General features: G+C 61.3%; 2 protein-coding genes and 1 long non-coding RNA gene across 18 annotated transcripts; 2 read left to right on the top strand and 1 right to left on the bottom strand.

Annotated features, from left to right (window-relative positions):
* The first annotated feature begins 804 nt into the window (after positions 1–804).
* ENTPD8 (ectonucleoside triphosphate diphosphohydrolase 8) lies at positions 805–5815 on the top strand. 5 transcript variants are annotated; one of them, XM_033122916.1, is made up of 11 exons: positions 805–909; positions 1043–1195; positions 2310–2453; positions 2543–2660; positions 3289–3439; positions 3521–3680; positions 3769–3999; positions 4086–4349; positions 4488–4598; positions 4818–4952; positions 5029–5815. In XM_033122916.1, the coding sequence occupies exons 3-11, from the start codon at positions 2328–2330 to the stop codon at positions 5218–5220; spliced, it is 1488 nt and encodes a 495-aa protein (XP_032978807.1). In that variant the 5' UTR covers positions 805–909; positions 1043–1195; positions 2310–2327; the 3' UTR covers positions 5221–5815. The 5 variants fall into 5 exon arrangements, with proteins under 5 accessions (XP_032978807.1, XP_032978808.1, XP_032978810.1 ...); XM_033122917.1 differs by having other exon boundaries at positions 2179–2453; XM_033122919.1 differs by having other exon boundaries at positions 826–909; positions 1043–1104.
* On the bottom strand, positions 5774–14489 carry NOXA1 (NADPH oxidase activator 1). 12 transcript variants are annotated; one of them, XM_033122929.1, is made up of 13 exons: positions 14019–14489; positions 12707–12789; positions 11875–11983; positions 10616–10750; positions 10177–10284; positions 9391–9444; positions 9210–9272; positions 8875–8918; positions 7157–7196; positions 6906–6964; positions 6269–6380; positions 6055–6169; positions 5774–5952 (listed from the first exon to the last, which is right to left on the bottom strand). In XM_033122929.1, exons 1-13 carry the CDS (start codon positions 14193–14195, stop codon positions 5795–5797), a joined length of 1257 nt encoding a protein of 418 aa, XP_032978820.1. In that variant the 5' UTR covers positions 14196–14489; the 3' UTR covers positions 5774–5794. The 12 variants fall into 12 exon arrangements, with proteins under 12 accessions (XP_032978820.1, XP_032978812.1, XP_032978816.1 ...); XM_033122921.1 differs by lacking the exon at positions 8875–8918 and adding an exon at positions 6532–6686 and having other exon boundaries at positions 7157–7277; XM_033122925.1 differs by lacking the exon at positions 8875–8918 and adding an exon at positions 6532–6686.
* A 142-nt stretch (positions 14490–14631) lies between these two features.
* LOC117031933 (uncharacterized) lies at positions 14632–20460 on the top strand. Its single transcript, XR_004424645.1, has 3 exons — positions 14632–14799; positions 16544–16692; positions 17865–20460. It is a non-coding gene; the product is annotated as an uncharacterized LOC117031933 (long non-coding RNA).
* The last annotated feature ends 3584 nt before the right edge of the window (positions 20461–24044 follow it).

Genomic DNA, 24044 nt, shown 5'->3' with positions numbered 1-24044 from the left:
TATTTGAAAACCGCACCCATGACAAAGGACTACATCTAGAATATATAAAGAATTCTCTCAACAGAAAGAAACCAAGCCATTCAATTAAAAAGTGGGCAAAGATGTGACCCTTCACCAGAGAGGATGCGTGTATGCAAATTAGGATGTGGACGGTATCCAGCACTGGCAGCCATTGGTGCAAATGACAGTCACCACGAAGCGTCACTGTACACCAGCCAGAAGGGTGAAAATCAGAAACGGAATACTGCGAATGATGCAGAGAAATGGGGTCTCTTGTTCTAGAAAATGGTGGGGCAGTTTCGAGTCACATGAAAAGTGACCTGACCTTATGGCCAGTGGTCTGCCTCCTGATGACAGTGTAGGTCCAGTGGGGACCTGTGCGTGAGTGTTCTCGCTCTTCTGCCCAAACAGTGGAAACTCCCCAAATGTCTTCCACAGCAGAGGCCCACCTGTGCTACTGGACTGGATGTGGGCACAGACAAGGGACGGCTGGGCCTCGGGGCCTCGTGCTGAGTGCGAGAGCCTGGCTCAGTGCATCCCAGGGACCTTCTCCCAGAGACTAAACTGCAGAGGCCAGCCAAGGTGTGGGGGCCAGGGCGGGGCCTGACCACAGAGGGGTACAGCAGGCTGTGCTGGGCGATTCTGACCGTGGTGGCTGTCACAGGAGTCCACACTTGACAGAGCCTGCCTAAAGCAGCCCAACTGGCTAGTGCTGGGGCTGGAGCGCCCCCCACCCCTTGCAGGCTGCCCGGCGCGCTGGCCTTTGCTCTGGCCCAGCCCTCTGCCTCCAGCCCTCCCTAGTCACCTGACTCTGACCTGCCCTAAGCCTGAACCCTGGCACTCTTCTCTTTGGGGAGGGGAGGGGAGGAAAACAAAGTCTGAGCAGCCTCCAGAACAGGGTGGGCAGAGGTGAGTGGTGGCTGCACGGCAAGCGGAGGGGACAGCCTGGGCGGCAGGGGTGGGGAAACCCTTAGCAGTGGGGCTGGCCCTGGGCAGGGGCCCAAACTCACCCCCACTGAGCCGCAGCTGCCTGGTCTGGCAGCGCCGGCCACAGCGCTCCTGCTTCCGGCCCAGTCACCTGCCCAGCTGCAGACGCAGGTCCAGGTGGGCAGTGACACTCTGGGTGGGGAAGGGGAGAGGCAGAGCAGCACCTGGCAGGTGTTTGAGGGACAACTTCCTTCTTGCTGTCCAACAGGTGAGGGGGCTGTCCAGGTCCGGGGGGTGCTGATCGGTCGGGGGGAGGATGGTCTGACTCTGGGGAAAGTGTGCCCTTCCACTGGGGACTCAGGCTGGGGGCTCAGGGTGCTACATCCTCTGGAGGTGGAGTTAAGGTGGGGTCCTTGTGTCCCTGGCCCCCCCGTCTGTCATCTATGTGTGTCTGTGAGGTATCCGGTGGCCTGGGTGCTGGTCTCATCTGGGCCAGGCTTGACTGCGGCTCAAGCAGGTCCCTTCTCTGAGTCCCCATCCCCCCTTTGTAAAATGGGATCAGAGCCACACAGCCCATCCCACTGTCCGTCAGGCCAGGAGCCCCGGGATATACGATATGACACAAGATCACATGGACCTCAGAGAGCAGTTTCCTTCGGGCAGTGGTGCCAGCTGGCCTGAGGTTCCTGGTTGTGTGTGTGTGTGTGTGTGTGTGTGTGTACGGCCCCGCTTGGGGACAGGTGGGGCCTGGAGGGGGCCCTGCCAGGCTGCATTCCTGGGTCAGCCCCGGCCAGCTGCTGGGGGCCGTCGGGGGCCAGCTACGGACTTTCAGACTCAGTTAGAGAGCCCATAGGCTGGGTTTCCAGCCAGAAGCCAGCTGTCGTGGTTGAGAACTCTTGGCCTTAAGGTCCTCCAGTTGAGAAGATGGGCTTCCCGGGACCCCACCGGCCTCATTCATTGGGATATAGGCGGGGGCCACTTGGCGGCATTAGACCCACCTGGCCTCAGGGCTCCACCTGGGGAGGGACCGCAGAGAGGAGCAGGGGGCAGGACAGGTGGGGTCCTGGGTCTCCCAGTTGAATCTGGAGCTGACCTGCAGAGCTGGGGCGCTGTCTCCCCGGGGGTAGGGGGGAGCAGGGGTCCAGGGAAGGGGGGTGGGGGGGCGGGTAGCTCTACTCATCCCTCCTGTGACATTAAAGGGTCTCTCCTGGACCATCAGTGCCGTGTGTCTCAGGCTAGCCTTGTCACCAGACCAGGCCACTCTGATGCTGGTGACACCCTGGGCTCCCAAGGCCTGGTCTTTGGCCCTGCCCACCAACGCAGCCAAGGTGGGCTGAGCCCCAGAGTGGTAGAGTCTGCCAACTGCTGCCCACTCCCCCCAGGACCAGGCCTGCCCCACCATGAGGCTGACCTGGAAGGAACGGGTCATGACAGCCCTGCTGGGGGCTGCAGTGGCCTCAGGCATCACCACACTCATTCTCATCCTGGTGGAGGCCACCAACGTCTTCCTGCCCACAGACATCAAGGTGCACCCCCAGTCCCCGAGTGGGGGAGGCTGGGCTGGGCTGAGCGCTGTGCCGGCCCCCCGCCCTCCTGACTCGGGTGTCACTGCCAGTTTGGGATCGTGTTCGATGCCGGGTCCTCCCACACATCCCTCTTTGTGTATCGGTGGCCCGCAGACAAGGAGAATGACACAGGTGTGGTCAGCCAGGCCCTGGCCTGCCGGGCAAAAGGTCAGTGGGCAGTCCTGTTGATGGGATGGGTGCGGGAGCTGCCCACAACCTGACCGGGCTCCTGGGGGAGGAAGGCTGGGAAGTGGCACAGGCTGGAGCCAGGGAGGAGCTCTGTGTTCATCCCTCAGCAGTCAGTAAATCTACCTACAGGAAGGGGCTCAGAGAGGGCGAGTGAGGGGCCCACGATGGCACAGCCGATCAGTGGGGTGACTCCCAGGGCTCTGAACACATCCCCTCCTGAGCCTGCACAGACCGCGCCTGCCCTTCCTGCCTCTTCCAGCTTCTGGTGGCTCCAGCTTGCACCCCTCCAATCTCCACCCGGGCTTCTGGCTTCATGAGACTTCTGCCCTGTGTCTCAAACACCTTCTCCTTTCTCCTACAAGTGCCCCCATCATTGGATTCCGGGCCCACCCACGGAATCCAGGATGGTCTCACCCTAGACTCTTAACTTCATCACATCTGCAAAGACCCTTTTTCCAAATAAGGCCACATTAGCAGGTCCCAGGCAATGGTGAGGATGTGGCCCCACCTTTTGGGGACCACTATCCAACCCCCCACAGGCCCTTTTAGCCCAGCCAGCTGCCCAGGCCAGGAGCCTCGAGCCTCATCCTGGGGTGCTGTGTTTCAGGGCCCGGAATCTCCTCCTACGCCTCCAGCCCCGACCAGGCTGGTGAGAGCCTGCAGGGCTGCCTGGAGGAGGCACTGAAACTGATTCCAGAGGCACAGCACCAAGGAACCCCTATGTTCCTGGGGGCCACCGCCGGCATGCGGCTGCTCAGGTGAGTGGGCTGTGTTCCCATCACCCCACGGGTGGGCGGGGGCCGGCTCCCAGCAGTTTCAGCCCCTGTTCCTTTCCGTAGCCAGAAGAACAGCTCTCAGGCAGCAGACATCTTCGCAGCGGTCACTCGGGTCCTGCGCCAGGCGCCTGTGGACTTGTGGGGCGCTGAGCTCCTGGCCGGGCAGGATGAAGGCGCCTTAGGGTGGATCACCATCAACTACGTCCTGGGCTTGCTAGTCAAGGTGCCACGGGCAGCCCCAGGGCGGGACTGGCTGAGCAGGGCTGGGTCAGCGTGGCCGGTCCTGGAACTCAGTCCCCGTCTCTGCTCAGTACTCCTTCTCTGGGGAGTGGATCCGGCCTCCGGAGGGGACGCTGGTGGGAGCCCTGGACATGGGTGGGGCTTCCACCCAGATCACCTTCGTGCCCGGAGTTCCCATTCTGGACAAGAGCACTGAGGCCACCTTCCGCCTCTACGGCTTCGAGCACCAAGTCTACACCCACAGCTACCTCTGCTTCGGGCGGGACCAGATGCTCCTCAGGCTCCTGGCGGGGCTGGTGCAGGTGGGCCGGTGGGGGGCGGGGGCCTGGGCCGGCGGGGGCGCCTGTGTCCCTGGCAGGTGCTCAAGGCCCCCTCCACCGCCCCGCAGAGCAGCCCGGTCCCCCGAGTCCGTCACCCATGCTATCACAGTGGCTACCAGGGCACGCTGTCCCTGGCCTCTGTGTTCGAGACGCCTTGTGTGCACGCCACAGCGCCCCCAGGCCTCCCCCAGAACCTCACTGTGGAAGGGACGGGGAACCCCGGGGCCTGCGTCTCAGCCATCCGGGACCTCTTCAACTTCTCCAGCTGCGAGGGCCGAGACAACTGTGCCTTTAGTGGGGTCTACCAGCCGCCCGTGCGGGGCCCGTTCTACGTGAGTACCCACACTGCACTGCTCTAGGGTCCCAGCCCCAGGGGCCTGACCACAGGTGGGCGCAGCACTCTGGGACCCCATGTGGGTGGGGTGGGGTGGACGCCACCCCAGTGCAGACACACCTGTCCCCTCCCCCAGGCTTTCTCCAACTTCTACTACACCTTCCACTTCCTGAACCTCACCTCGGGGCAGCCGCTGGCCACCGCAAACACTACTGTCTGGGAATTCTGCCAGAAGCACTGGAAGCTGGTAGGTGATTCCCAGGGCCACCTGCTCGCTTCCCGCCTCCCTGGGCTGCAGCTTCACTGAGCAGGGACTCGGGGGACCCCACCCCGGCCAGTGTGGCCAGTGAGGCTCGGGGGAGCTATCCTAGTCCAGGCAGGAGCCCCAAGGTCAGGACCCTGAGGGGACCAGCCTCAGGTGGCCCAGGAGGTTGAGCCTCACCTGACGCACACCTCCTGTGCCCAGGTGGAGACGGCCTGGCCGGGACAGGAGCGCTGGCTGCGTGACTACTGTGCCTCAGGCCTATACATCCTCACGCTCCTAGTCCACGGCTATGGTTTCAGCGAGGAGACCTGGTCCAGCATTGAGTTCCGGAAGCAGGTGCTGCCTCCCGGGCTGGAGAGGTGTGGGGCTCTGGGCGGCTGGCCGCAGCCCTGACCACCCATGTGTCCCGCAGGCCGGGGGCACCGACATCGGCTGGACACTGGGCTACATGCTAAACCTGACCAGCATGATCCCCGCCGAGCTGCCCGCCCAGTGGCGGGCACAGAGCTATAGCGTCTGGGCAGTCAGCATCGTCTTCATGGTGGTGACCCTTGTGGCTGTCCTCGCCGTGGCTGTGGCCCAGCTTCTCTGGCCTCATGATTAAGCCAGCCACCTCCTGGTGCCGGCAGGAGAGGCCCACCTCCCACAGCCAGGCGGGACCACCCCAGCCTGGACGCATGAGCTGGCCGGAGCTGTGCTGAGACCCTGACCCCTGAGGGGCCCCTGACAGTCTTGTCCTGTGGGCTCTGCCGTCAGGGTCGCTCTGGCCCAGGAGGCTGTGCCTCACCTGGGGCCTCCCGGGGCCTCCCGTCCTGGCACCCCGAGTCCCCTCTTCCACTGTGCTTTCCAGGGCAGCAGGGCCTTTCTGCACAAACACCAGGCTGCCAGGACCCTGCAGCACATTCTGACGCTGTGACTCCGGCATCAGAGAGATGGGGGCCGGTCCAGCCTGGGAGGGGGGCGTGACGGCTGGAGCAAGCAGGGGCCTGGCTCCCTGGGAGGGGCCAGCAGAGCCTCGGGAAGAGGCTGTGGGGAAGGCCCAGCCGGGACCCCTGCTGTTGCCTGGCCTGAGAGGCCATGGGCTTCTCAGAAAGCAGCCACCTCACACTCTCGAGCCTCAGAAGCTAAGAGGCTGAGCCCAGGACACGGGTCACATCTTGGTGAGCAGATTGCTTTTATTAAACCTTCCTGTCACGCGATCCCTCGGAGCTGATCTCACTGGGCCCGGAAGGCGGGGGGGCATGGCATCTCACGCCCTGGCCGGCAGGGACCACGAAGCTCTTGGGGAATATGCCAACACGGCCATCACAGTGGCCCTCCAGCCAGGCCTGGTCCACTGCAAGGGGACATTAGGGCAGTAAGCAACATCCACTCACAGAAACCCCAAGTGCCCAGGTGGCCCCAGCAGGGTGATGGGGAGGGCGGCTGCCTGCCCAACCTTCACATAGGACGTCCACGGTGTCCCCAGGCTGCAGGTCCAGGTCCTCGGGCCCCTGGGCACAGTAGCCATGCTGGGCCACCGCCTGGTAGAGGACAGGCCGGCCGCCTACTCCCTGTGGCAGAGAGGACGCTGCATGGCCAGTGGGCACCAGGGGCTCTGGGATGCTGCCCTATGGCCACCCTGCCCCCGCCCACACCATCCCCAGACTCACTCGGCACTGGAGCTGCAGCCCGGTGGGGCCAGAACCTGCATCCCACCAGGCCCTCTGCAGGGCCTCCTCCTCGGGGAGGGGGACCCAGTGCCCATCACCAGGGTCTCGGTAACTGCAAAGAGATTCATTAGCCTGGGCAGTGAGGGGCTGTGAAATGGTGCTGACCTCTGACACTGCAGCCTGGTGCACCCAGACCCACTGCCAGCTGCCCCGTCCCATCTGGGCCCACCCGCTCAGCAGCAGGCGCTGGCTTCCCCGCCCACCTGAGCTGCCCACACTGGGCCTGGAGAGGGAGGGCCTGGCTCAGCAGGGCCCGCAGGCTGGACAGGTCAGCTCCTCTTGGGGCCTTCAGGGTCAGGGTGAAGGCACACTGCACCGTGATGGTCAGCAAGGCCTCGGGGTCCCCCACAGCCACTCCCTGAGACCAGGCGAAGGGTCTCTGAAGCCCCAGGCCTGCGTGCCCAGGGCCTGGCTGTGGTGGGCCGGGGCCTTAGGGGTGAGGGCTGGACTGAGAGGGTGGGAGGGGCCGTGGCTAAGGGATCATAAGGCTTCATCAGCTGGGCTACCTGGGCCATTCAGAGCGATGGGGCCTGGCCTCGGGGGCCCCCACATCTCTGGGGAGTAGGGGGTCTCTTACCCCAGCACCTGAGTGGTCCTGAGAGGGTCCAGAGTCTGGGCCCCTAGCTGCTGGCAGCTCTGTGGAGGGATAGAGCAGGGATTCAGGTGGCCACCTCCACAAAGGGGACTTTTTAGAGGGGCTGCCAGCACCACGGGCCCACAGAGAGGTCCACTTCCTCCTTGGGGATCAAAGAGGCTGCTCCCAGCCCCCCCAGGTGCCTGCTCCCTCCACAGAGCACCCCACCCCCACTCCCTACAGGACGCCCTTACCTGGAGGAACCTGTTCGCCAACTTGCTCGGTGTGGAGCCTCTGCAAGGAAAGCCACAGGCTCTGCTGGGCCCGTGTGGGGCCCTGGGGTGGGTGCAGCTTCCCCAGGCCTGGTGCCTGGACCTTGACCCAGCAGAGCCAGTGGTGAGGGGTGTGGCGTGTGAGCTGACCTGGCCAGGCCGGAAGCCACAAACCCAAACCATGCTGGGGCTGACTTCAGGGTACAGACCAGGTCCCCACAGGCTTGGGGACCCAGACAGGCCACTGTGCCCAGTGGGCGTGGGTCAGTCGTCCCTCCTCAACCCCCACATGAGGCAGCTCCAGTGGGTAGACCCCAGTGACCCCGGGAGGCTTACAACCAAGGCCATGGACCAGCTTCCTGCCTGTGTGGGGCATCAAGTGGGGGTGCTGGAGGGGCAGTGGGACACCCCAGAAGGGCCCAGGTCCCAGCCACACTGACCAGCTGACTGAGACCCTCATTTAAAATGGGGGTCTGACAGTCTGTGTAAGTTTATAAATGAAGCATTTAGACATGAGCAGCTTTGCCACTTAAGGCTGTTGGAGGCTGCTGCGCGCCGTGCAGGAAGGTCAAGTGCTTCAGACTCACGGGCGAAGGCAGCACCGGCCGCTCTGACCGCTGCAGCTGGGACGGGAGGGGCTGCCTTTCAGGGCGCTGACCCTCAGCCAAACCCCAAGGCACGAAGAGCAGCTGACCGTCGAGTTTTTGGCCGCGTCCCCTGGTTTACCACCTTCCTGGGCACGGCTGACCCTCAGCTCCTGGTGCTAGCTCGGGCCAGCGGTCAGCCTGTGTCCCCTCCTCAGCCTCACCTCAGCCTGGGGTATCCGGGACGTCCCACGTCCAGGAAGGAAGGCTGGGGTGACGGGGGCCCTGCCAGAGGGTGGAACGCCCCCAGGGACCGCCAGGCCCCGGGCTTCACACGCCCCAACCCAGGCATAGGTCACGGTGGCTGGCTCGGGCCACATCCCTGGCCTGATGGAGGAAGCCGAAGCTCGTTTCCCAGCAGTCAAGGAAGCCGCCTGTCCTGTCCTCGGACCCTCATGGTGCCCTGGGGCAGCCACTGGTCCTTAGGCTCAGCCTGGGGTTGAGGGTCCTGCCAGTACTGTGGCCCCTGCCCGCCCCACCTGGCCTGGGCTCACTCGCCTGCTCTTCGTAGGTGCCCGGCATGCAGTGGTCAGCCCGCCCTTCCTGGCCAGAGCCAACCTCCATCTCTGCATCAGGGGGCATCCTGGGGCTGAGGGGCGTGCCAGGTCTGCAGGGGCCTATATCAGGAGCCCTGGGGGAAGATGGGGCCCCCTTCTCAGGGCTTGCTGGGCCCCCACCCTGTGCGGTCTGAACACCGCTAGGTGGAGCGGCCCCCTCTGCGAGGACTGGGCGTGGCGATGCCAGTGGGGGCTGCCCAGCCTGCATTCCTCCTCGCGCCGACCCTCCCTGCTGCCTGGGGTCCTGTGACCCTCTGGAGCCCACTGAGGCCTGAGCAGTGGTCCCACGGGAGCAGGAGGGGCTCAGGACAGAGGGAGCCCTGCGCCTTTGGACAAACGGGGACATGGGAAGGGCAGAGAGAGGCTTCCGTTCCTGGCACCAGGGGCTTGGCCAGTTTCAATCCGGGAAGGGGAGGTGATGGCCCTGGCCCTGGAGGGAAGTGGCCACTGCAGATGCATGGGAGAACCAAGCATGCAGCGGGAAGACGCCCCTTCCTACCTGGGACCAGCTCCAGGCCGGGGTTTACCATCCCCATCCTGAACCTGTAGGCACAGGGTGACAACTTCGCTAAAGCTGAGGACACAGACTCCCATGGGGGAGTGCCAGGGGCCGGTGGGCTGGCGTCGTCTCCCCCAGGCAAGGCTCCATGATTTTACACTGTCATATGGGATGGGTAGTCACCCCAATTTCAGTTCAGAGGAATGCTGGGGTGGCTGGGGAGGGCTCAGAGCACGTGCGGTATTTGCCTTCCTCAGCAGGAAAGAGTCTGGAGTGCTCTGACCTGCAAAATGCCAGAGGAGGCGTCTGGGCTGGCGAGAAGGCTGTCCACCCACCTGGGGCTGCTGAGGCCGGACACCCTCGTGCTGGTCGTCAGGGGCAGCAGAGGCTACCACTACCTAGTGAGGGAAGCAGGGGTGCCACCGCGTCAGGGGGTGCCCAGCCGCACCCCCAGGGGCCCTGAGACTTCTGCTCCCCCAGCCCTTGCTGCCCATCCCGCACCCCCACGTCTGTCACCTGTAGGGTGGGGGGCCCAAGATGGCCAGACCTCCTCCGGCAGGTGGAAACAAACTGGATGAAGGAAACATGTGCGCTGACCATTTAAACTTATTCGTAATACAACTTTTAAAAGATTTTGCTTCTTAGAAAGTCTTCTACTGTGATTGACGGGTCAGTGCAGCCCCACCCTGGACTCCACCAGCAGATGTGGGCAGAGGCGTGGTGTTTGTGCCACGTGCCCTCACCCTCGGCTGCACATGGCATGCTGGCCCTTGGTGACCAGGGGTGTCGGGCTGGCCGAAGGGCCACCAGCTCGAAACCAAAGTCACGTGTCCTTTGCTTCCCCACGTGCACCGTGCCCTGGGGGATGAGCTGCTCCTCAGTGTCCTGTGATGTGGAGCCACCGGCCTGACCCAGGGTGGGCATGCTGTGCCCGTCAGCCTACCGCCCTCCCTGGGACCTCGCTGTCTGGGAGCCGTGGCTGCGGTGGCAGCAGGCAGGGAGCACCGCTGGGGGGTCCACCCTCTGCGGGCGGCTCCTGGCAGGGCCTGCCTCCTGGTTCCAAGGCGCTCGGACCTGAGCCCCATTTGGAGACACTGTTCCCAGCCTTGGGCCCACTCTCCACCCCCCAAGACCTTTGTATCAACACGGACCAGACCCCATGTGTCCCCATGAACACAGCCAAGTGCTCAGGACACCCCGTGACTCACCACGGGTCTGGCCACCTGCCCCTCTCTGGCCTGCTGGGTGCTGCTGGCCCCTAAGCACCTGAGGCCCAAGAAGCAAGAAGCTGCCCCTCTTTACCTTGGCCTTGCCCAGGAAATCCACAGGTGCCAGGTGCTGCAGGTATCGTCTGTGGGGCTGGAAGACTTCGCCCCTGGGAACCTGCCGAGGCTGCAGGAAGGCCTGTTTCTGGAGGGAGGTCCAGCGGATGCATACCTGAGCAGCTCACCAGGCCTGCACCTGCTGAAGGCCCTGGGCTTCGGGGTAGAAGGGTCACCTGATGCCCGCACCCACTTCCGACAGGCTATGGGAAGCCCTCACCCAGCCTCCACTCCTGGGCACATGGGCCCCAGCCTCCAGAAGTTTCTTCACCTCATACAGTTGGTTCTGGGGGTCTGTACAGATGTGAGCCCCAAACTGCGGGCTATGGGCCCTGGAGGCCGATCTGAGTCAGCTCAGGAGCCCAAGAGGCAGGGCGGGCCTAGTTCTCCTCGCCTGGCCCCTCACCTGCCCTCCTCACCTGTACTTGGTCCAGGGCAGTTCTCAGGTCCTCGCGGGCCCCTTCTGGCCCCTTGGAGATGGCTTCTTCCAGGCTGCGGGTGGCTTGGGCCCAGAGCCCCAGGCAGCACTGTGCTGAGGCCACGTTGAACAGCACCTGGGAGCCAGGTGAAAGGTGATTCCCGGTGTCAGGCCAGCCCCTGCTCCTGGCCCTGCCCCTGGACCCCAGTCCCAGCCCCGCCCCATCCAGCTGTGGCACCCCCGCTCCCCCCCAGCCACAGCTGCCAGAGCTCTTCCGGGTGCCCAGCCTGGCGGAGCCCCCTGCAGGGGTCCCTTGCTCTGAACATCAGAGGCTGGTCTCCCATCTCTGGAGCACCCTCCATGCTTGTCTCATCTCCTTTCTGCATCTGTCGGGACCCCTGCATCTTTCCTTGCTACCTGCACCCCCACGAGTCTGGGGTCCTGTCCCATGCCCCCATGTGAAAGGTCGTTTTGACAGACATGTTGGGTTGGGTTAAGGCTGTCGCCAGCAGGGACCTGGTGCTCCTGGGAGCCCAGCCTCCCACTGACACCTGGGCTGCTGTGGGGACAGCAACTACTTGCCCAGCTCCACCTTATGTCAACAGGAGAGACCAACCGACCTCCTGAGGCCCTCTTCCTGTCCCTGTGGCCTGCCAGGTGACACCATGCTCCTGGAGCCAGCTGAACACCCTCTAGGGATCCTGGTGGGGATCATGGCTGGGCCAGCCCCATGCCCCGCCCAGCAGCATTCAGTGCCCAGGGCGGGGGACACAGATGGGCCGGGGACCCACCCCTGCTGGGCTTCCTCCAGGATTCCCAGAGGCTCCGGACATGCTGGGAGCACTCTGGGCCTCTACCAACAACCCTCCTTCAGTGCCAGCACTGTCCCCAGAGGCCGGGAACAGGCCCAAGTGCAGAGCCGAGGGTGGGGATACCCCCTGCCTGCCCCTGCCAGGGGCCCACAACTAAGCTTTTCCCCCTCCCACCACCCGCCTTTCCTCCATCCCTACCCCTATCCTGGGTGAATGTATTCCTGGTGGCCCCACCCTCGCTGACACCCTGAGCCTCCTGGGGGAAGTGACTGGCAGGGACCATGGGGACAGCTGTGACAGTAACAACAGGACCCAGAGAACGGGGCGTGCAGGAACCCAGGGGCCGGGCAGGACCACTTGGGCCGCCCAGCCATGGGCAGCACCTGGGAACCCCAAGCCAGCTCCGCCAATGGAGGCCAGCTCTCTGCACCAGCCAAGACATGCTCACCTCCCAGGCCTGCAGCCTGAACCGCAGGCCCAGCTGTGTGTAGTCAATGGCGGCATTGCCCCTCAGCTGCTCCAGGGCCAGTCGGAAGTCGAACAGGGCCTCCTGGAATCTGTGGCAGCAGGGGAGCCGAGGGCCTCAGCAGCCGCAGAAAAAGGGGCCCAGCCCTGCCACAGCCTTCCTCCTGCCCCTACCCCCAGCTCCAGGGACACCTGCTGGGGGCAGGGCTGGTCGCCCAGATCTCAGCCCACAGTGGGCACTCAAGTCCCCACAACGGGTCAAGGGTTCAGTACGCAGCTGTGCTCTGACCCAGCTCTGAATCCTGGACATTTGCTCCCCTGCCTGGGGCCCCTGTCTGCACCCCAGACCCAGCTGGGCGGTGCCTCCCGGGACCCCCACCCCCAGGGAGGCTTCTGCAGATGAGAGGGGAGGCTGCCCCAGAGCTTGCCTGCCCGCCCAGCACGGGCCCTGTCCTACAGCCCTGCCTGCTGCTCTGGGAAGGGCCTCAGGGCGGACAGCCCAGCGAGCAGGGAGGCCCCAAGCTCCTCCGTCCTGGGACACACCGCCACAGCCCTCCCTCGGTCCCCATGCCTGCACTGGGTGTAAACACACCAGTCCCACACAGCAGACGTGGGAGGCGCACAAGGGTGCCCAGGAAAGCGCTGTGTGAACACCGGCATGGAGACAGCTCTGCCCTGCGTGCGGCTCAGTGTGATCACAGCACCTGCTCCCAGGTTCCCGTCCAGGAGGGGTCAGTGAGAGGTGATCGTGGGGGAGAGGCGGAGGCAGGAGTACAAAGGGCCATCAGAGAAGGAACAGGCGCCCCCGGGCTCACCTCTCCAGCTGGAAGTTGGCCACTCCTCGCTGGAAGAAGCCGACAGCCATGCAGGCGTCCTTGGTCACCGCTTTGTCAAATGCCTGGGAACAGAGATGCCCATGCAATGCCAAGGTCTATAACCCCATCAGCCCACGTCACAGCTGCTGTCCAGGGCTCTGTTTGCTCTCCCGCCACACAGAGCAGCCAAATCAAGTTTCATGTAGTGTTCAAACGACAGACTGCAGTCCCAGCTTTGCCCTTCCTCGTGTCCTGCTTCTCAGAGACAGTCGGTTTTAGTAATGGTAGCCGTTCCGTCTACTTTTTACAATCTTTGCCTCCCAACTAGAATGCCTATGCTACTACCCTCACCTTGACTGCCTTTAGTAACAGTCCCTCTCCTCCTGTTAGGTAGGGGAGAAACGAGCCCTCAGACCCTCTGCCCACAACCCCGGGCCCCTCCCCCCACTTAAATCACAGAAGTTAAAGTATGCAGAAGTGACGACTGGACCCCTCACGCCTACAGTCACCTGCTGTCCAGAGATCAGATTTCTTTTCCTGGACATTTTCAACTGGAAAGGCTACTGAGAACTGTAGGTTCGTATGCAGAGGTAAGAAATGATAGGTGTGGTCCCATCTCCTCCAATGGCACTGACATCGGGACTCTTACATCCTCTTTGCATCTGTGACTTTTCACTGACCATCTGCACAACTGTAGGAACTGGTGCTTTCTGCCCCGGGGCTGCATTTCCTGATTACAAAGCGTTCACAGGGCAGAGAGTGGCCCTGCGCCCCCCTCAGCTCTGGTTCTGCTTCCAGGAGCAGGTTGGGAGACAGGTGAGCACTGAGATCTGGGATTGGGCACAGACCTTGTCTCCTCACCATCACGATAGGCATCGGCTGAAGCCCCTGGCCCAAACCCTACACCTTGGGGGACAGGTAACCCCTACCCAGGGAATCCGGCCTCAAGCGTTTCCAGGTATGTTAGCACCTGGGCGTTGAGCACCCGAACCAGTGCCCCGCCCCACGACTGTGGAGTCTGGCACATGGTCACCACATAGTGGAGGCACTGAGGGAGCCCTGCACCCCCATCCTGGCCCTGACTCAGCTCAGGGTGGGGTCCTGGGACCACACTGCTCCCATCTGCGGTAGGTGTTCATTGAGGCACAACACCGGAGCGATTTTTCCAGGTGACCGTCGGGAGGAATGGCGTGGGCCCTGGGCTTTATCACAGCGCTCACTGACCCAGCGCACAGTAAGGCACCCCAGGGTCAGAGGACAGCTTCCCCGGGGGTAGGGTCCCTGAGGCCAACCCCGGGGCTACCTGGCTCACCTGCAGCGCGGCCTCCGGGTCCCCCGCCAGGAGGTGCACACATCCCACGTTGAAGCATATCCTGGCGGGCGGGTCCGGGACGCTCGAGAAGAGCTGCAGGGCGCAGCCCCAATCCCCGCGCGCCACGGCCTGCGCGCCCCGCTGCCAGTCGCGCACCAGGTCACCGAACGAGGGCATGGCGACGTCGGCCCCTGTCCCGGCCCGGCCGCGGCGTAAGTCGTTGCTTCCGGGCGGGCGTGCGGCCGGCGGCGTTGGGGGTCCCGTGGGATAACTGGGGGACTGAGGACCGCGGAGTAGGGACGCCTGGGTCCGGAAGCTGGCAGGGGTTGCGGGGAACCCTCCGAAGCCCGCGGGGGGTCAGGGGCGGAGGGCCGCTGGGCCGTGGTGCTGGGGGCGGGACGTCGGTGAGCGCCAGGTGCGCTCTCTTCCTGCGGTCCTCCGCGCCCCTCGACAGGAGAGCGGCCCCGCCCCTTCCCCGAGTCAGCCCCGCCCCGGCATGGCCCCACCCTGGCCACGCCCACACGCACTAGCCCGCCCCTCCCGGATCTGGACCCGCCCCCTCCCAGTCAGCCCCGCTCTGGGCCGCCCATTTCAGTTTCTGCCCCGCCCTCCGACTTCCGCCGAGAGCTCGGAGCTCGGGTTTGCCTGGCCGCCCCCAAGATCCCCTTTCCCACCCACCCACGGCTGCGTTGGCTTCGGGGCTCCGGGGAAACCCTCCCGCCTGCTGCTGACGTCGCTGCCGGGGCCGGGCCAAGGTTCCGGGCGGACCTCGCAGGCACAGGTGAGCAACCTCTAGGGCGCGGGCCAGGTGGGGCGGGCTCGGGATCGCCTGGGGCGCCAGGAAGCAGGGCTGGGCCGAGGGCTGCGGGTCGGCTGGGGCTCAGCCCAGCGCCCCTTCGTGGCCGAGCTGGCGGCCTGGCTGGCCTCGAGGGTCCCCGCTGTCACCCCCTCCCCACCAGGCCGCGGGCCCCGTCTGACAGGCGCGAAGCCCTTGTCCTCGGGGCTCCGCGGGGAGGGCTGGGCCGTGAGAGCAGGTCCTGGGGCACAGGGCACAGTCCACAAGTGGCCTGGAGTCTCCCATGCCAGCGCCCAGCGCTGAAGAGGGACCCAGCTGTGAGGGACTGGAGGGGCAGGTCTGGCGCTCACCCCCAGGTAGGGAAACGAAGGCCCAGGTTTCTGGAAGCCTGGTGTGCAGCCCGACCCCAACTCGGGGCCAGAGGGGCATCCCCAGGTCCCCCCGTGGAAAAGCAGGTCACGACAACGCCCCAGCTACACTTGAGGACCGTCTCATGTGCTGCATGTCACCTGTCCCCATCTTTCCTCCAGAGAGATGGAGGGTGTAGACTGAGCAGTAATATCGACTAGGTATTCCATCACCAAAAAGGATTTATTCAGGAAAAGAAAAAAGGGCTGCAACCCAGCACCAGCCCGAGCAGACCCGCTGGCCATGTGCATATCCTGCCTTGTGTGTAAAGATGGAGGCTATTGGACCCACCTGGTGGCTCAGGTGGTTGGAGCACCGGGTGCTCCTAAAGTGGGGGTCACCGGTTCTATTCCCACATGGGCCAGTGAGCTGCGCCCTCTACAGCTAAGATTGTGAACAACAGCTCTGCCTGGAGCTGGGCTGCCCTGAGCAGCTGTGTGCTGCCGTGGGCTACCATGTGCCACCATGGGTGGCCAATGGCCATCGTGAGTGGCCGGCAGCCAGCGAGAGCTGCCATGAGCTGCTGTGAGTGGCCGACCAACAACCAGCGACCGACTGCCTCAGCCGGGGGGAGCGCAAGGTTCATACCAGCAGGGGCCGGGGAGCTGTGTCCTACACGACTAGACTGAGAAACAAGGGCTGGAACTGAAGGAGGGGGAAGAGGAGGGGAAACAAACGAAGAAAACAACGAAAAAAGATGGCGGGGAGACAGGAAGTTAGAGCCAGAGGGTTTTATGAAAAGGAAGTTAGGACGATAGTGTTGGACTAGGGGGGCTCATGAACGCCCAGGAGACCAGCTCCCCCCTGACACCTCGGACCTGATGGGTGTCCTTAAAGGCCCAGCTCGTCTTTATCAAGTCTCAACGAGCAGCACTAACCCAGCTTCAGTCAATCCCCGTGGCTCGGTTGTTCCCTGCGGTGACGGGCAGATGGGCTCTGTTGACCTCAAAAGTTGTTTTACCGTCAAAAATGGGTTTATCAATAACAACAAAGAATTGCTATTCAGGGCGTGCAAGCTATAGCAAAGCCATAGGCGAGTCCAGCAAACAACGGAGAGGAACTTTTTTTATGGAAAAAAACGAGGAAGTTGGGAGGCTTGTTTTGGATGCTAGCCCATTGGAGTAGAGCGAGACTCCAGGCAGATGATGGTGTCTTGCCACTGAGTTGCTGGCTGGCTGGTTCCTTGTACGTCTTTCCTGTTGGTGATTTCCGGCCTGTGGAGGGTTCTGTTGGGGTCGGTAATGGACTCGGAGAGGTCCTGCGTGAGTGCGCCCCCTTCTGGCCTCCCGATTCCATTGGAAATAAGGTTTCCTTTGTTCAGTTTCCACAGAGAGCAACGTCAACACAGGTACGGAGACTGACGGACCAGAGGGAGTTAGCTCCAGCAGTTGTGGGCGCTGGCAAGTCCAAAATCTGCAGGGCAGGCTGGCAGGCAGGAGACCCAGGGGAGAGCAAGTGTTGCAGCTCAAGGTAAGGCCGCTGGAGGCAGAATTCTCTCTTCCCAGGAAACCTCAGTCTTCTCCTCTTAAGGCCTTCAAGTCATTGGATGAGGCCCGTGCACATTACAGAGGGCGATCCATCTGCTTTGCTACAGGTCCACTGTGTCAAATGCTACTCTCATCTTAAAAAGACTTTCACGGCAACAGTGACTGCGTGACCGAATATCTGGGCCTCATGGCCTCGCCAGTTGACACAAAATTATCCACCACAGCAGCCAACCCCAGGAATGCTCCTGTAGACGGGCTGTCCTGTTACCTGCACAGAGCCTCGTGGCCTCCAGGGTCCTGGGGAGGCTTGTGTTGACAGCTGTCAGAGCCCAGAGTGCAGCTGGGACTCAGAGACCCCCCTTACCTTCCGTGCTGGCCGCCTTCCTTCCCTGGTTGGGCCTTTGGGGCTGGTGGGCTGTGACTCACTGTGGCTGTGTGTCCTCCCTGTGTGACCCTGGGCCAGCTCTCAGAGCCTGCCACTTCCTTACCTGTGGGATGGGGACAATGAGTGCCTACCTCGGAGGGCACCTGTGAGACGTGGCTGGGGTGATGGCCTGTGAAGTGCTTAGGAAGGCCTCTGGCAGCTGTGCTGCTCAGACATGTTTACAACCCTGTGCCCCTGAGGACCCGCTTCCTCGGGAACTCTGAGTCTCCCAGACCGCTGGCCTGGGCATAGCCTAGAAGCTCTTCAGTGGGGAAGTGGTGACCAGGCATGCACCACACCGTGGGGGCCACTCGGCCACAAGGGCAAAGGGTGGCAGCGACTCGGGCAGTCCCAGGAATAAGTGGAGTGAAAAAAGGTTACACACTTTATCCATTTACATAACATCCTTGAAATGACAAATTATATAAATGGAGGTCAGATTAGTGGCTGTCTGGGGTCACTAACAGATGAACGGCTTGGGGGGGGCGCTATAAGAGGGCAGAGGGGAGCCTGGGGGGGGAATGGAGTCTCCATGTCTTGACTGAATCAGTGCCAATATCCTGGTTGCGATTTTGACTGTAGTTTTTAAGATGTTACCACCTTGAAAACTGGGGAAAGGGTATATGGTATCCCTTTATTATTTCCTACACGTGCATGTGTGTCTACAATTATCTCTAAATAAAACGTTTACTTTTTAAAAATAATTTTAAGAAGACTTTTCTATTTTACAGATATCCTGAAAGTTGGAATGATCAAATGACCTCTAAGAGTCTCCCAGCTCTAAAATTCAATGGTTTAAGTGTTGTTTAAAAGCTTCCTTCTATTTAGCTAAAATGTCCTCCCCAGTGGACACCGCAGTGTTGGGACCAGCTGTGACCTGCTGGGACTGTCTAGTTCACACGATTCCTACAGTAGAAGAGTCCAGAAAAGGGAGATGTTACCCAAGGTAAGGCTCAGACTCAGCGAGAGGCCAGCCTGACGCTGGAACTTCCCTTTGAAGGAGGTTAGTCACTCAGGGCTTCATTCTGGAGCACAGATGCCAATCAAATGACAGGACCGGATATTTGGGAATTGACTATAGCCCAGTACAAGGAAGGCTTTTCCTTTAAACAATGGCATTTGCCAAGAAAAAATAAAATGCCACATAAGACTTTTCTCTCGGGAAATAAAAATAGCCTTGGGCATGACTGAGACACTGGTCACCCTGAGCCACGTCTGTAACAGGTTCAGAGAGTGTCTCCCAAGTTAGAGCTCTGGGTGTTGGCTGCCTTTTCCTGGAGGGCTCATCCAGGCACCACCGTAAGGCTGGTCTCCAGAACCTACCACTTCAGCCTGCTGCTGGCCGTTTAGTAACACATACGTGTTAACCGAGGACCCCCTCCCCGGAAATTGTCTTAAAGAAGAAACCCAGGAAGAACAGCATTCCAACAGGTGTGCTCTCCTCTAGCCGCTGAGCCCACCTGCAGGCAAACAGGAAGGGCCTCAGGATTAGTCTCCTTTGAAGGGCGGAGCTGAAAGGAGAGTATAAAATCGGGAAAGTTTTAATACTCTCCTGCAGGATCGGAGGCCCAGGTCTCCATGCTCCAGGCAGACAGTGTCCTGGTGTCCTTGCAGCCTTGAACTGGAGAACGTGCTGTGTGGTGTTGGGCCTTACAGTGGGCATCTGCCAGGACTGGTGCCCTACACGCATCCCCAGGCTGAGTGCTGCTCCTTCTGTGGGGAGAAGTAAGAGTGTGAGGGCTTTACAGCAGACTGACAGCAAACCGGCCCGATGAGCCGAGTGAAATGAAGACGGAGCCTGTGAAAAGGACAAGGGCCCCAAAGATGGAGCATGAGCGAGGGAGTTGCGTACAAGCCTCCAGGGCAGAGGGCCTGTCTGAGGCGCTTCAGGCCACATAAGAAGAAGGAGGAGCAGGCCGGCCCAGGCAGCGGGGATTGTGGAGGGGACAGGGACACCTAGGAATGAGTGTGGAAAGAGCAAATCCAGCAGCACATTCATCCTGGTGGGGAAGGAAGCCACGCTCCCACACGTCAAAACTAACAAAAAACCAGGAGGAAGAAGAGGGTGCCGATAAAGAGAAAAGCGTAATTAGTTAAATAAGTCAGAAAGCATAACATTAATAAAACTGAAAACCAGTTGTTGAAAAAGATCAATGAGACAAACTTCTGAGCAGACTCCTTAAGGAAAAGATAGACGCCAAAACCCACTCAACGCCGAGGACAGGACCACAGATGTGCCCGGAAGTGGCAGGAGCACAGGGACACCATGTGCCTAAGTAAGGAAACTCCCCAGGACATGGTGACTTCCTAGCAAGGCAGCCTGTGGAGCTAGACGGCAGAACAGACTGGAGCTGTCACAGTGACACTGACACCAGACCCCGTGTGGGAGTTCCAGCCTGGTCCTGATACGACCCAGCCCCGCCCCGCCTGGCAGCGACCTCCAGAGACCCGGGGCCAGGACCACTCGGCGGCTGCTCAAATCTGACCCCACAGGCGAGACGGGGTGTCGTCTGAGCCTGAGTCTGGGGCAGTCTGTGTGGCAGCAACAGATGACTGTGGAGAGAGTGACCCTGAGGCCAGAGCTGGAGCCACCGGACACCATGGCCTGGAGTGGCCTCCTGGCGCCCTTGTCACAGAGGCTGAGCAGGTGACTCCATCCATCTCCTGAATCTGAGACTCCATGTAGTTTAACTTTTGATAATAACACGCCTGAGTACAAAGCAGAGTATGTTTGCTGTATAATGTTGAGAAAATACAAAAATGAAACAGAAACTCAGAACTGGCAGTCTGCACTGGGGAGTCGGTGGGAGGCGCTCGGTTCTGACCCCCCAGCCGCCCGGCCGCCGTCAGGTAGACACAGTGATGCCAACGCGGAGGACAGTCAGTGCTTTTGTAAAACAAGGTTTATAAAAGCCGTTCACCGGGATTCTGCCCCATTTTGTAGGACATTAGTAGGAGGGAACGGGAAAGCCCCCGTGACCCGTAGGCCATGACCTCTACCCTTCCCTGCCCTTCCAGCACCGGGAGGAAGGCCCCACCCATTCAGGAGGGGTGGGGTCCTCGTAAACCCCATGCAGGGCTGAAGCCCACGTAACTGTAACTGGAGTGACCGATAGCAATGGTGGCGCACGTCTCAGGGACACCACCATCCCAGCCTGGAAACAGCCGTGCGAGCACTGGCCCAGGCCGCAGCAGACGAGTACACGCCAGCCGTCGCAGCTGGCAGGGACCCTGGAGATGTCAGACACAAAAGAGTGCATGTCACGTGATGCCGTGTGTAGAAAGTGTCCAGAACAGGCAAATTGGTAGCGACAGCACCGGGCTCATGGTTGCCAGGGGCTGGGAGGAGGGGGACTGGGTAGGGAGGGCTGAGGGGTAACCCCTGGGGATGGAATGTACTGATACTAGCGTGTGTGACGGCTGCTCAGACCTGCACACGCTGACTTCACAGGGTCGACCTACGGCTTGCACGTTCCTTCTGGGTGAAGCTGGAAGGAGCCCCAAGCTGTGCGCACCAACATTTAATTGGTGTGAACACCAACCTATGGGGCTTTCAAGGAGGTGCTGCTGCTTAAGCAGGACGGCCTGAGCGGCCCCATGGGCGGCGGTCCAGGCTGTGCACCCCGCCTCTTGGGACCCTGGGAGGCCCGGGGGTGGAGACCCCATCCTGCCTGCATTTGGAATGTGGGAAGAGCGTGAAGTTCCTGGGGCTGTGCTGAGCAGCAGGTGTGGGTGTGCCCAGCGAGCTTTGGAGGGGCCTGGGGCAGGCCCCTGGGGATGTCCAGGGCCACTCTTCTCTCTGGCCAGCTGTCTTCTCAGTCAAGACCAGCGTCCAGCAGGGAAGTGTGAGCTACCCATGTGATTTTAAATTTGCTGGCAGGCACACTAAAAATATGAAAAGAAACAGATGACATTAATTTTAATAACATTTTATTTAACCCGAGCGTACCTAAAAATGTGACCATCCCGACGTGTAACCGACATTAAACATCTGTGCTGAGACCCTGACACCCCTGCTGCCCCGTGGGGTGGTGCCTGGTCTCTGGCCTCAGGGCCCCCCGGCGGGTGACAGCTGGGTCCTGGAGGCAGTGTGCTGGCAGCACGTTCTGCCCGCTGCACCATGTTCCTGCCGCCAGTCTGGTTGGTACCTGGGGGCGGCCAGGCCAGAAGCCCGGCTCTCAGAAAGGCTCATAGTGCACGGGCAGCGAGGCACTTGGAGAAGGTGGAGCCCGGGGACCACCAGACCCTTTCACCCCCTCAGAACGCGTGGTAAATGGCGCAGGGACCACCTGGAGGGGACATGCTGCTGGGGCCCAGTATTTTCGGAGAACAACACAGAAACAACATAGAGGGGAGCCTGATTTGAGGTCCACACGAGAAGCTATGACGACCTCTCTAAGGTCATTTCAATCACTCGCTACAGGGGGGAAAACCCGCTGTTCTGTGGCCTCCGTGAAGTCCCAGCCTGTATTCCTGGGACAGGGACAGACGCTGGAGCCAGGCCCCACAGTGGCTTCGTGGGGGTCCTGTAATTTCTGCCTTCCCATGCTATTGGAAGGGCAACTTTGGGTCAGCCAGTGTCTGGAAGCCTCTGCCCCTCTGGGCCTCTACCAGGGTCTCAGGCTCTGCTGCCGGCGCCCTCCCTCAGGAAGCCTGTAGGAAGGGACCCCCCCCACCCAAGTGGAGACCCTCCCAGCCCATGTCATGAGCAAGCTGGCCCCCCGCTGCTCTTCCTCCTAGAAGTGAGGGGCTGGGGGCACATTTGTGAGCACACCTTACCTCCATGTACCCCCACTGCCCACGTGACGGTGGGGCTGCGCTGGGCCCCCAACCAGCTGTGCAGTACACTGCAGGGGGCTATCTGGAGGAGGCCATGTCCTCAGAAGAGTGACCCTGTTGAAGTGTCCCCTTTCTCGTGCTGAGCCTGGTGGGTCTCCTCAGGGCCTGATTGGAGGTGGGGGTGGCAGGGGTCACACTCAGAGCCCAGCCGCTCTGGCCTTGGGACCAGCTCAGTCAGGGTACTGAGCAGGAGGCCTGGTGGGCATGGGGCTGGCAATCTGCGGGCCCTGGTTCACCCCAGAACCTGTAGCAGATGCTGGGTATGGTCTGCCTGGGTCTGCTGCCAGGCCGACTCCCAGGTAGGCTCCCAGGTAGGTTCTCAGGTGGGCTCTCAGGTAGGTTCCTAGATGGGCTCCCAGGTAGGTTTCTAGGTGGGCTCTCAGGTAGGTTCCTAGGTGGGCTCCCAGGTAGGTTCTCAAGTGGGCTCTCAGGTAGGTTCTCAGGTGGGCTCCCAGCCAGGTAGGTTCTTATTTAGATGCTCAGGCTCCCAGGTAAGCTTCCCTCAGCTGGCTCTCGGGGCAGTCTGGCCTGTAAGGTGCCTGTCTTTGGAGGCTGCTCCCTGGGTTTGCAGGGAGCTCCAGGGGCTCCTTCCCCGGCCAGCATGGGGCAGGAGCATCTGAGGTGAGCAAGGCTCTTAGAGGCAGTTGCCCTATCTTGTTGCATGTCCCAGTGAGGATTCGGCTCAGGTTAGGCATCTTGCAGAAAAAGTTGCGACACTTACGTGAGTTGCTGGCTGTGCGTTTTAAATGGCAGTCCCGACACTGCTGGGAGGCAGTCACCCCAGCAGGTACTGGAAGGCCGCTCGCCTTGGCGTGAGCTGCAAAACCAGCCAAAGACGACTTGGGCTCCAGGCAGATTTTCTGCATTTTAAATGAGGTTGGTTTAAAAAGTCTGCCTTGGGGGCCAACCCCGTGGCTCAGGCAGTTGGAGCTCTGTGCTCCTAACTCCGAAGGCTGCCGTTCGATTCCCACATGGGCCAGTGGGCTCTCAACCACAAGGTTGCCAGTTCAACTCCTCGAGTCCCTCAAGGGATGGTGGGCAGCGCCCCCTGCAACTAAGATTGAACACGGCACCTTGAGCTGAGCTGCCACTGAGCTCCCAGATGGCTCAGTTGGTTGGAGCGTGTCCTCTCAACCACAAGGTTGCCGGTTCGACTCCTGCAAGGGATGGTGGGCTGTGCCCCCTACAACTAGAAAAACGGCAACTGGACCTGGAGCTGAGCTGCGCCCTCCACAACTAAGATTGAAAGGACAACAACTTGACTTGGAAAAAAAAAGTCCTGGAAGTACACACTGTTCCCCAATAAAGTCCTGTTCCCCTTCCCTAATAAAATCTTTTAAAAAAATAAAAAATAAAAAAGTCTGCCTTGGGGTGAGTGTGGACTTGATCTTTACCATGGAGTCCAGGGCTGGGGAAAGACAAAAGTGGTGTGAGGAAAGCAGAGCTGAGCTTCAATGGCCCGGGTCTGGGCTGGGGGCTGGACGTAGCTGCCACGCCCCTTGGACAGAGGGAAGGTAGCCCAGCAGAGGGAGGTGGAAAGGCATCTGTAGCAAATCTTGGCACTGTAGACGTTCCCCCTCTAACTGACAGCATTAGAAAAAGCTTCCCTCCCACAAGAGCCATTTGGTCACTTGTCCTTTTCCACGCTGACCAGCAGGGTGGGCGACCGCAATGGGAAGACCATCAGGGCCATGACAGTTTGTCTTGAACCCAGGGACAAAAACCTGACCATGGGCTCGCATGGAGGAAGGCTCGCATGTGAGCCGTGGGCGACCACACTTGGACAGAGCCCTGCTGTGTCAGGGCTCCCCCATGATGGCCTCACTTGCAGTAGGAGCGAGGGGCCCCACAGAGGGTGGGGTGGCCACTGAGAGGAGGGCTGGGAGCTGTGCCCGCGGCCCGATGGCTGGGCCGTGGGGTCGGCTCCACATGGGCTTCTGCTGAGGCAGCGGTGGTGCTGGGATGCACGTGGGAAGGCACCTGGGCGCCTGTCATCACAGAGGGCACAGCCCCGGGGCAGGCACCAGGGCAGCCTGGGGGGCCACGTACAAACAGAGCGCTGTCCCCGATCG

Source organism: Rhinolophus ferrumequinum, chromosome 12, assembly GCF_004115265.2.
Source record: "Rhinolophus ferrumequinum isolate MPI-CBG mRhiFer1 chromosome 12, mRhiFer1_v1.p, whole genome shotgun sequence".
Classification (NCBI taxonomy): domain Eukaryota; kingdom Metazoa; phylum Chordata; class Mammalia; order Chiroptera; family Rhinolophidae; genus Rhinolophus; species Rhinolophus ferrumequinum.
The sequence above is the reverse complement of the archived record's forward strand: the minus strand, read 5'-3'. Positions and strand labels throughout refer to the sequence as shown.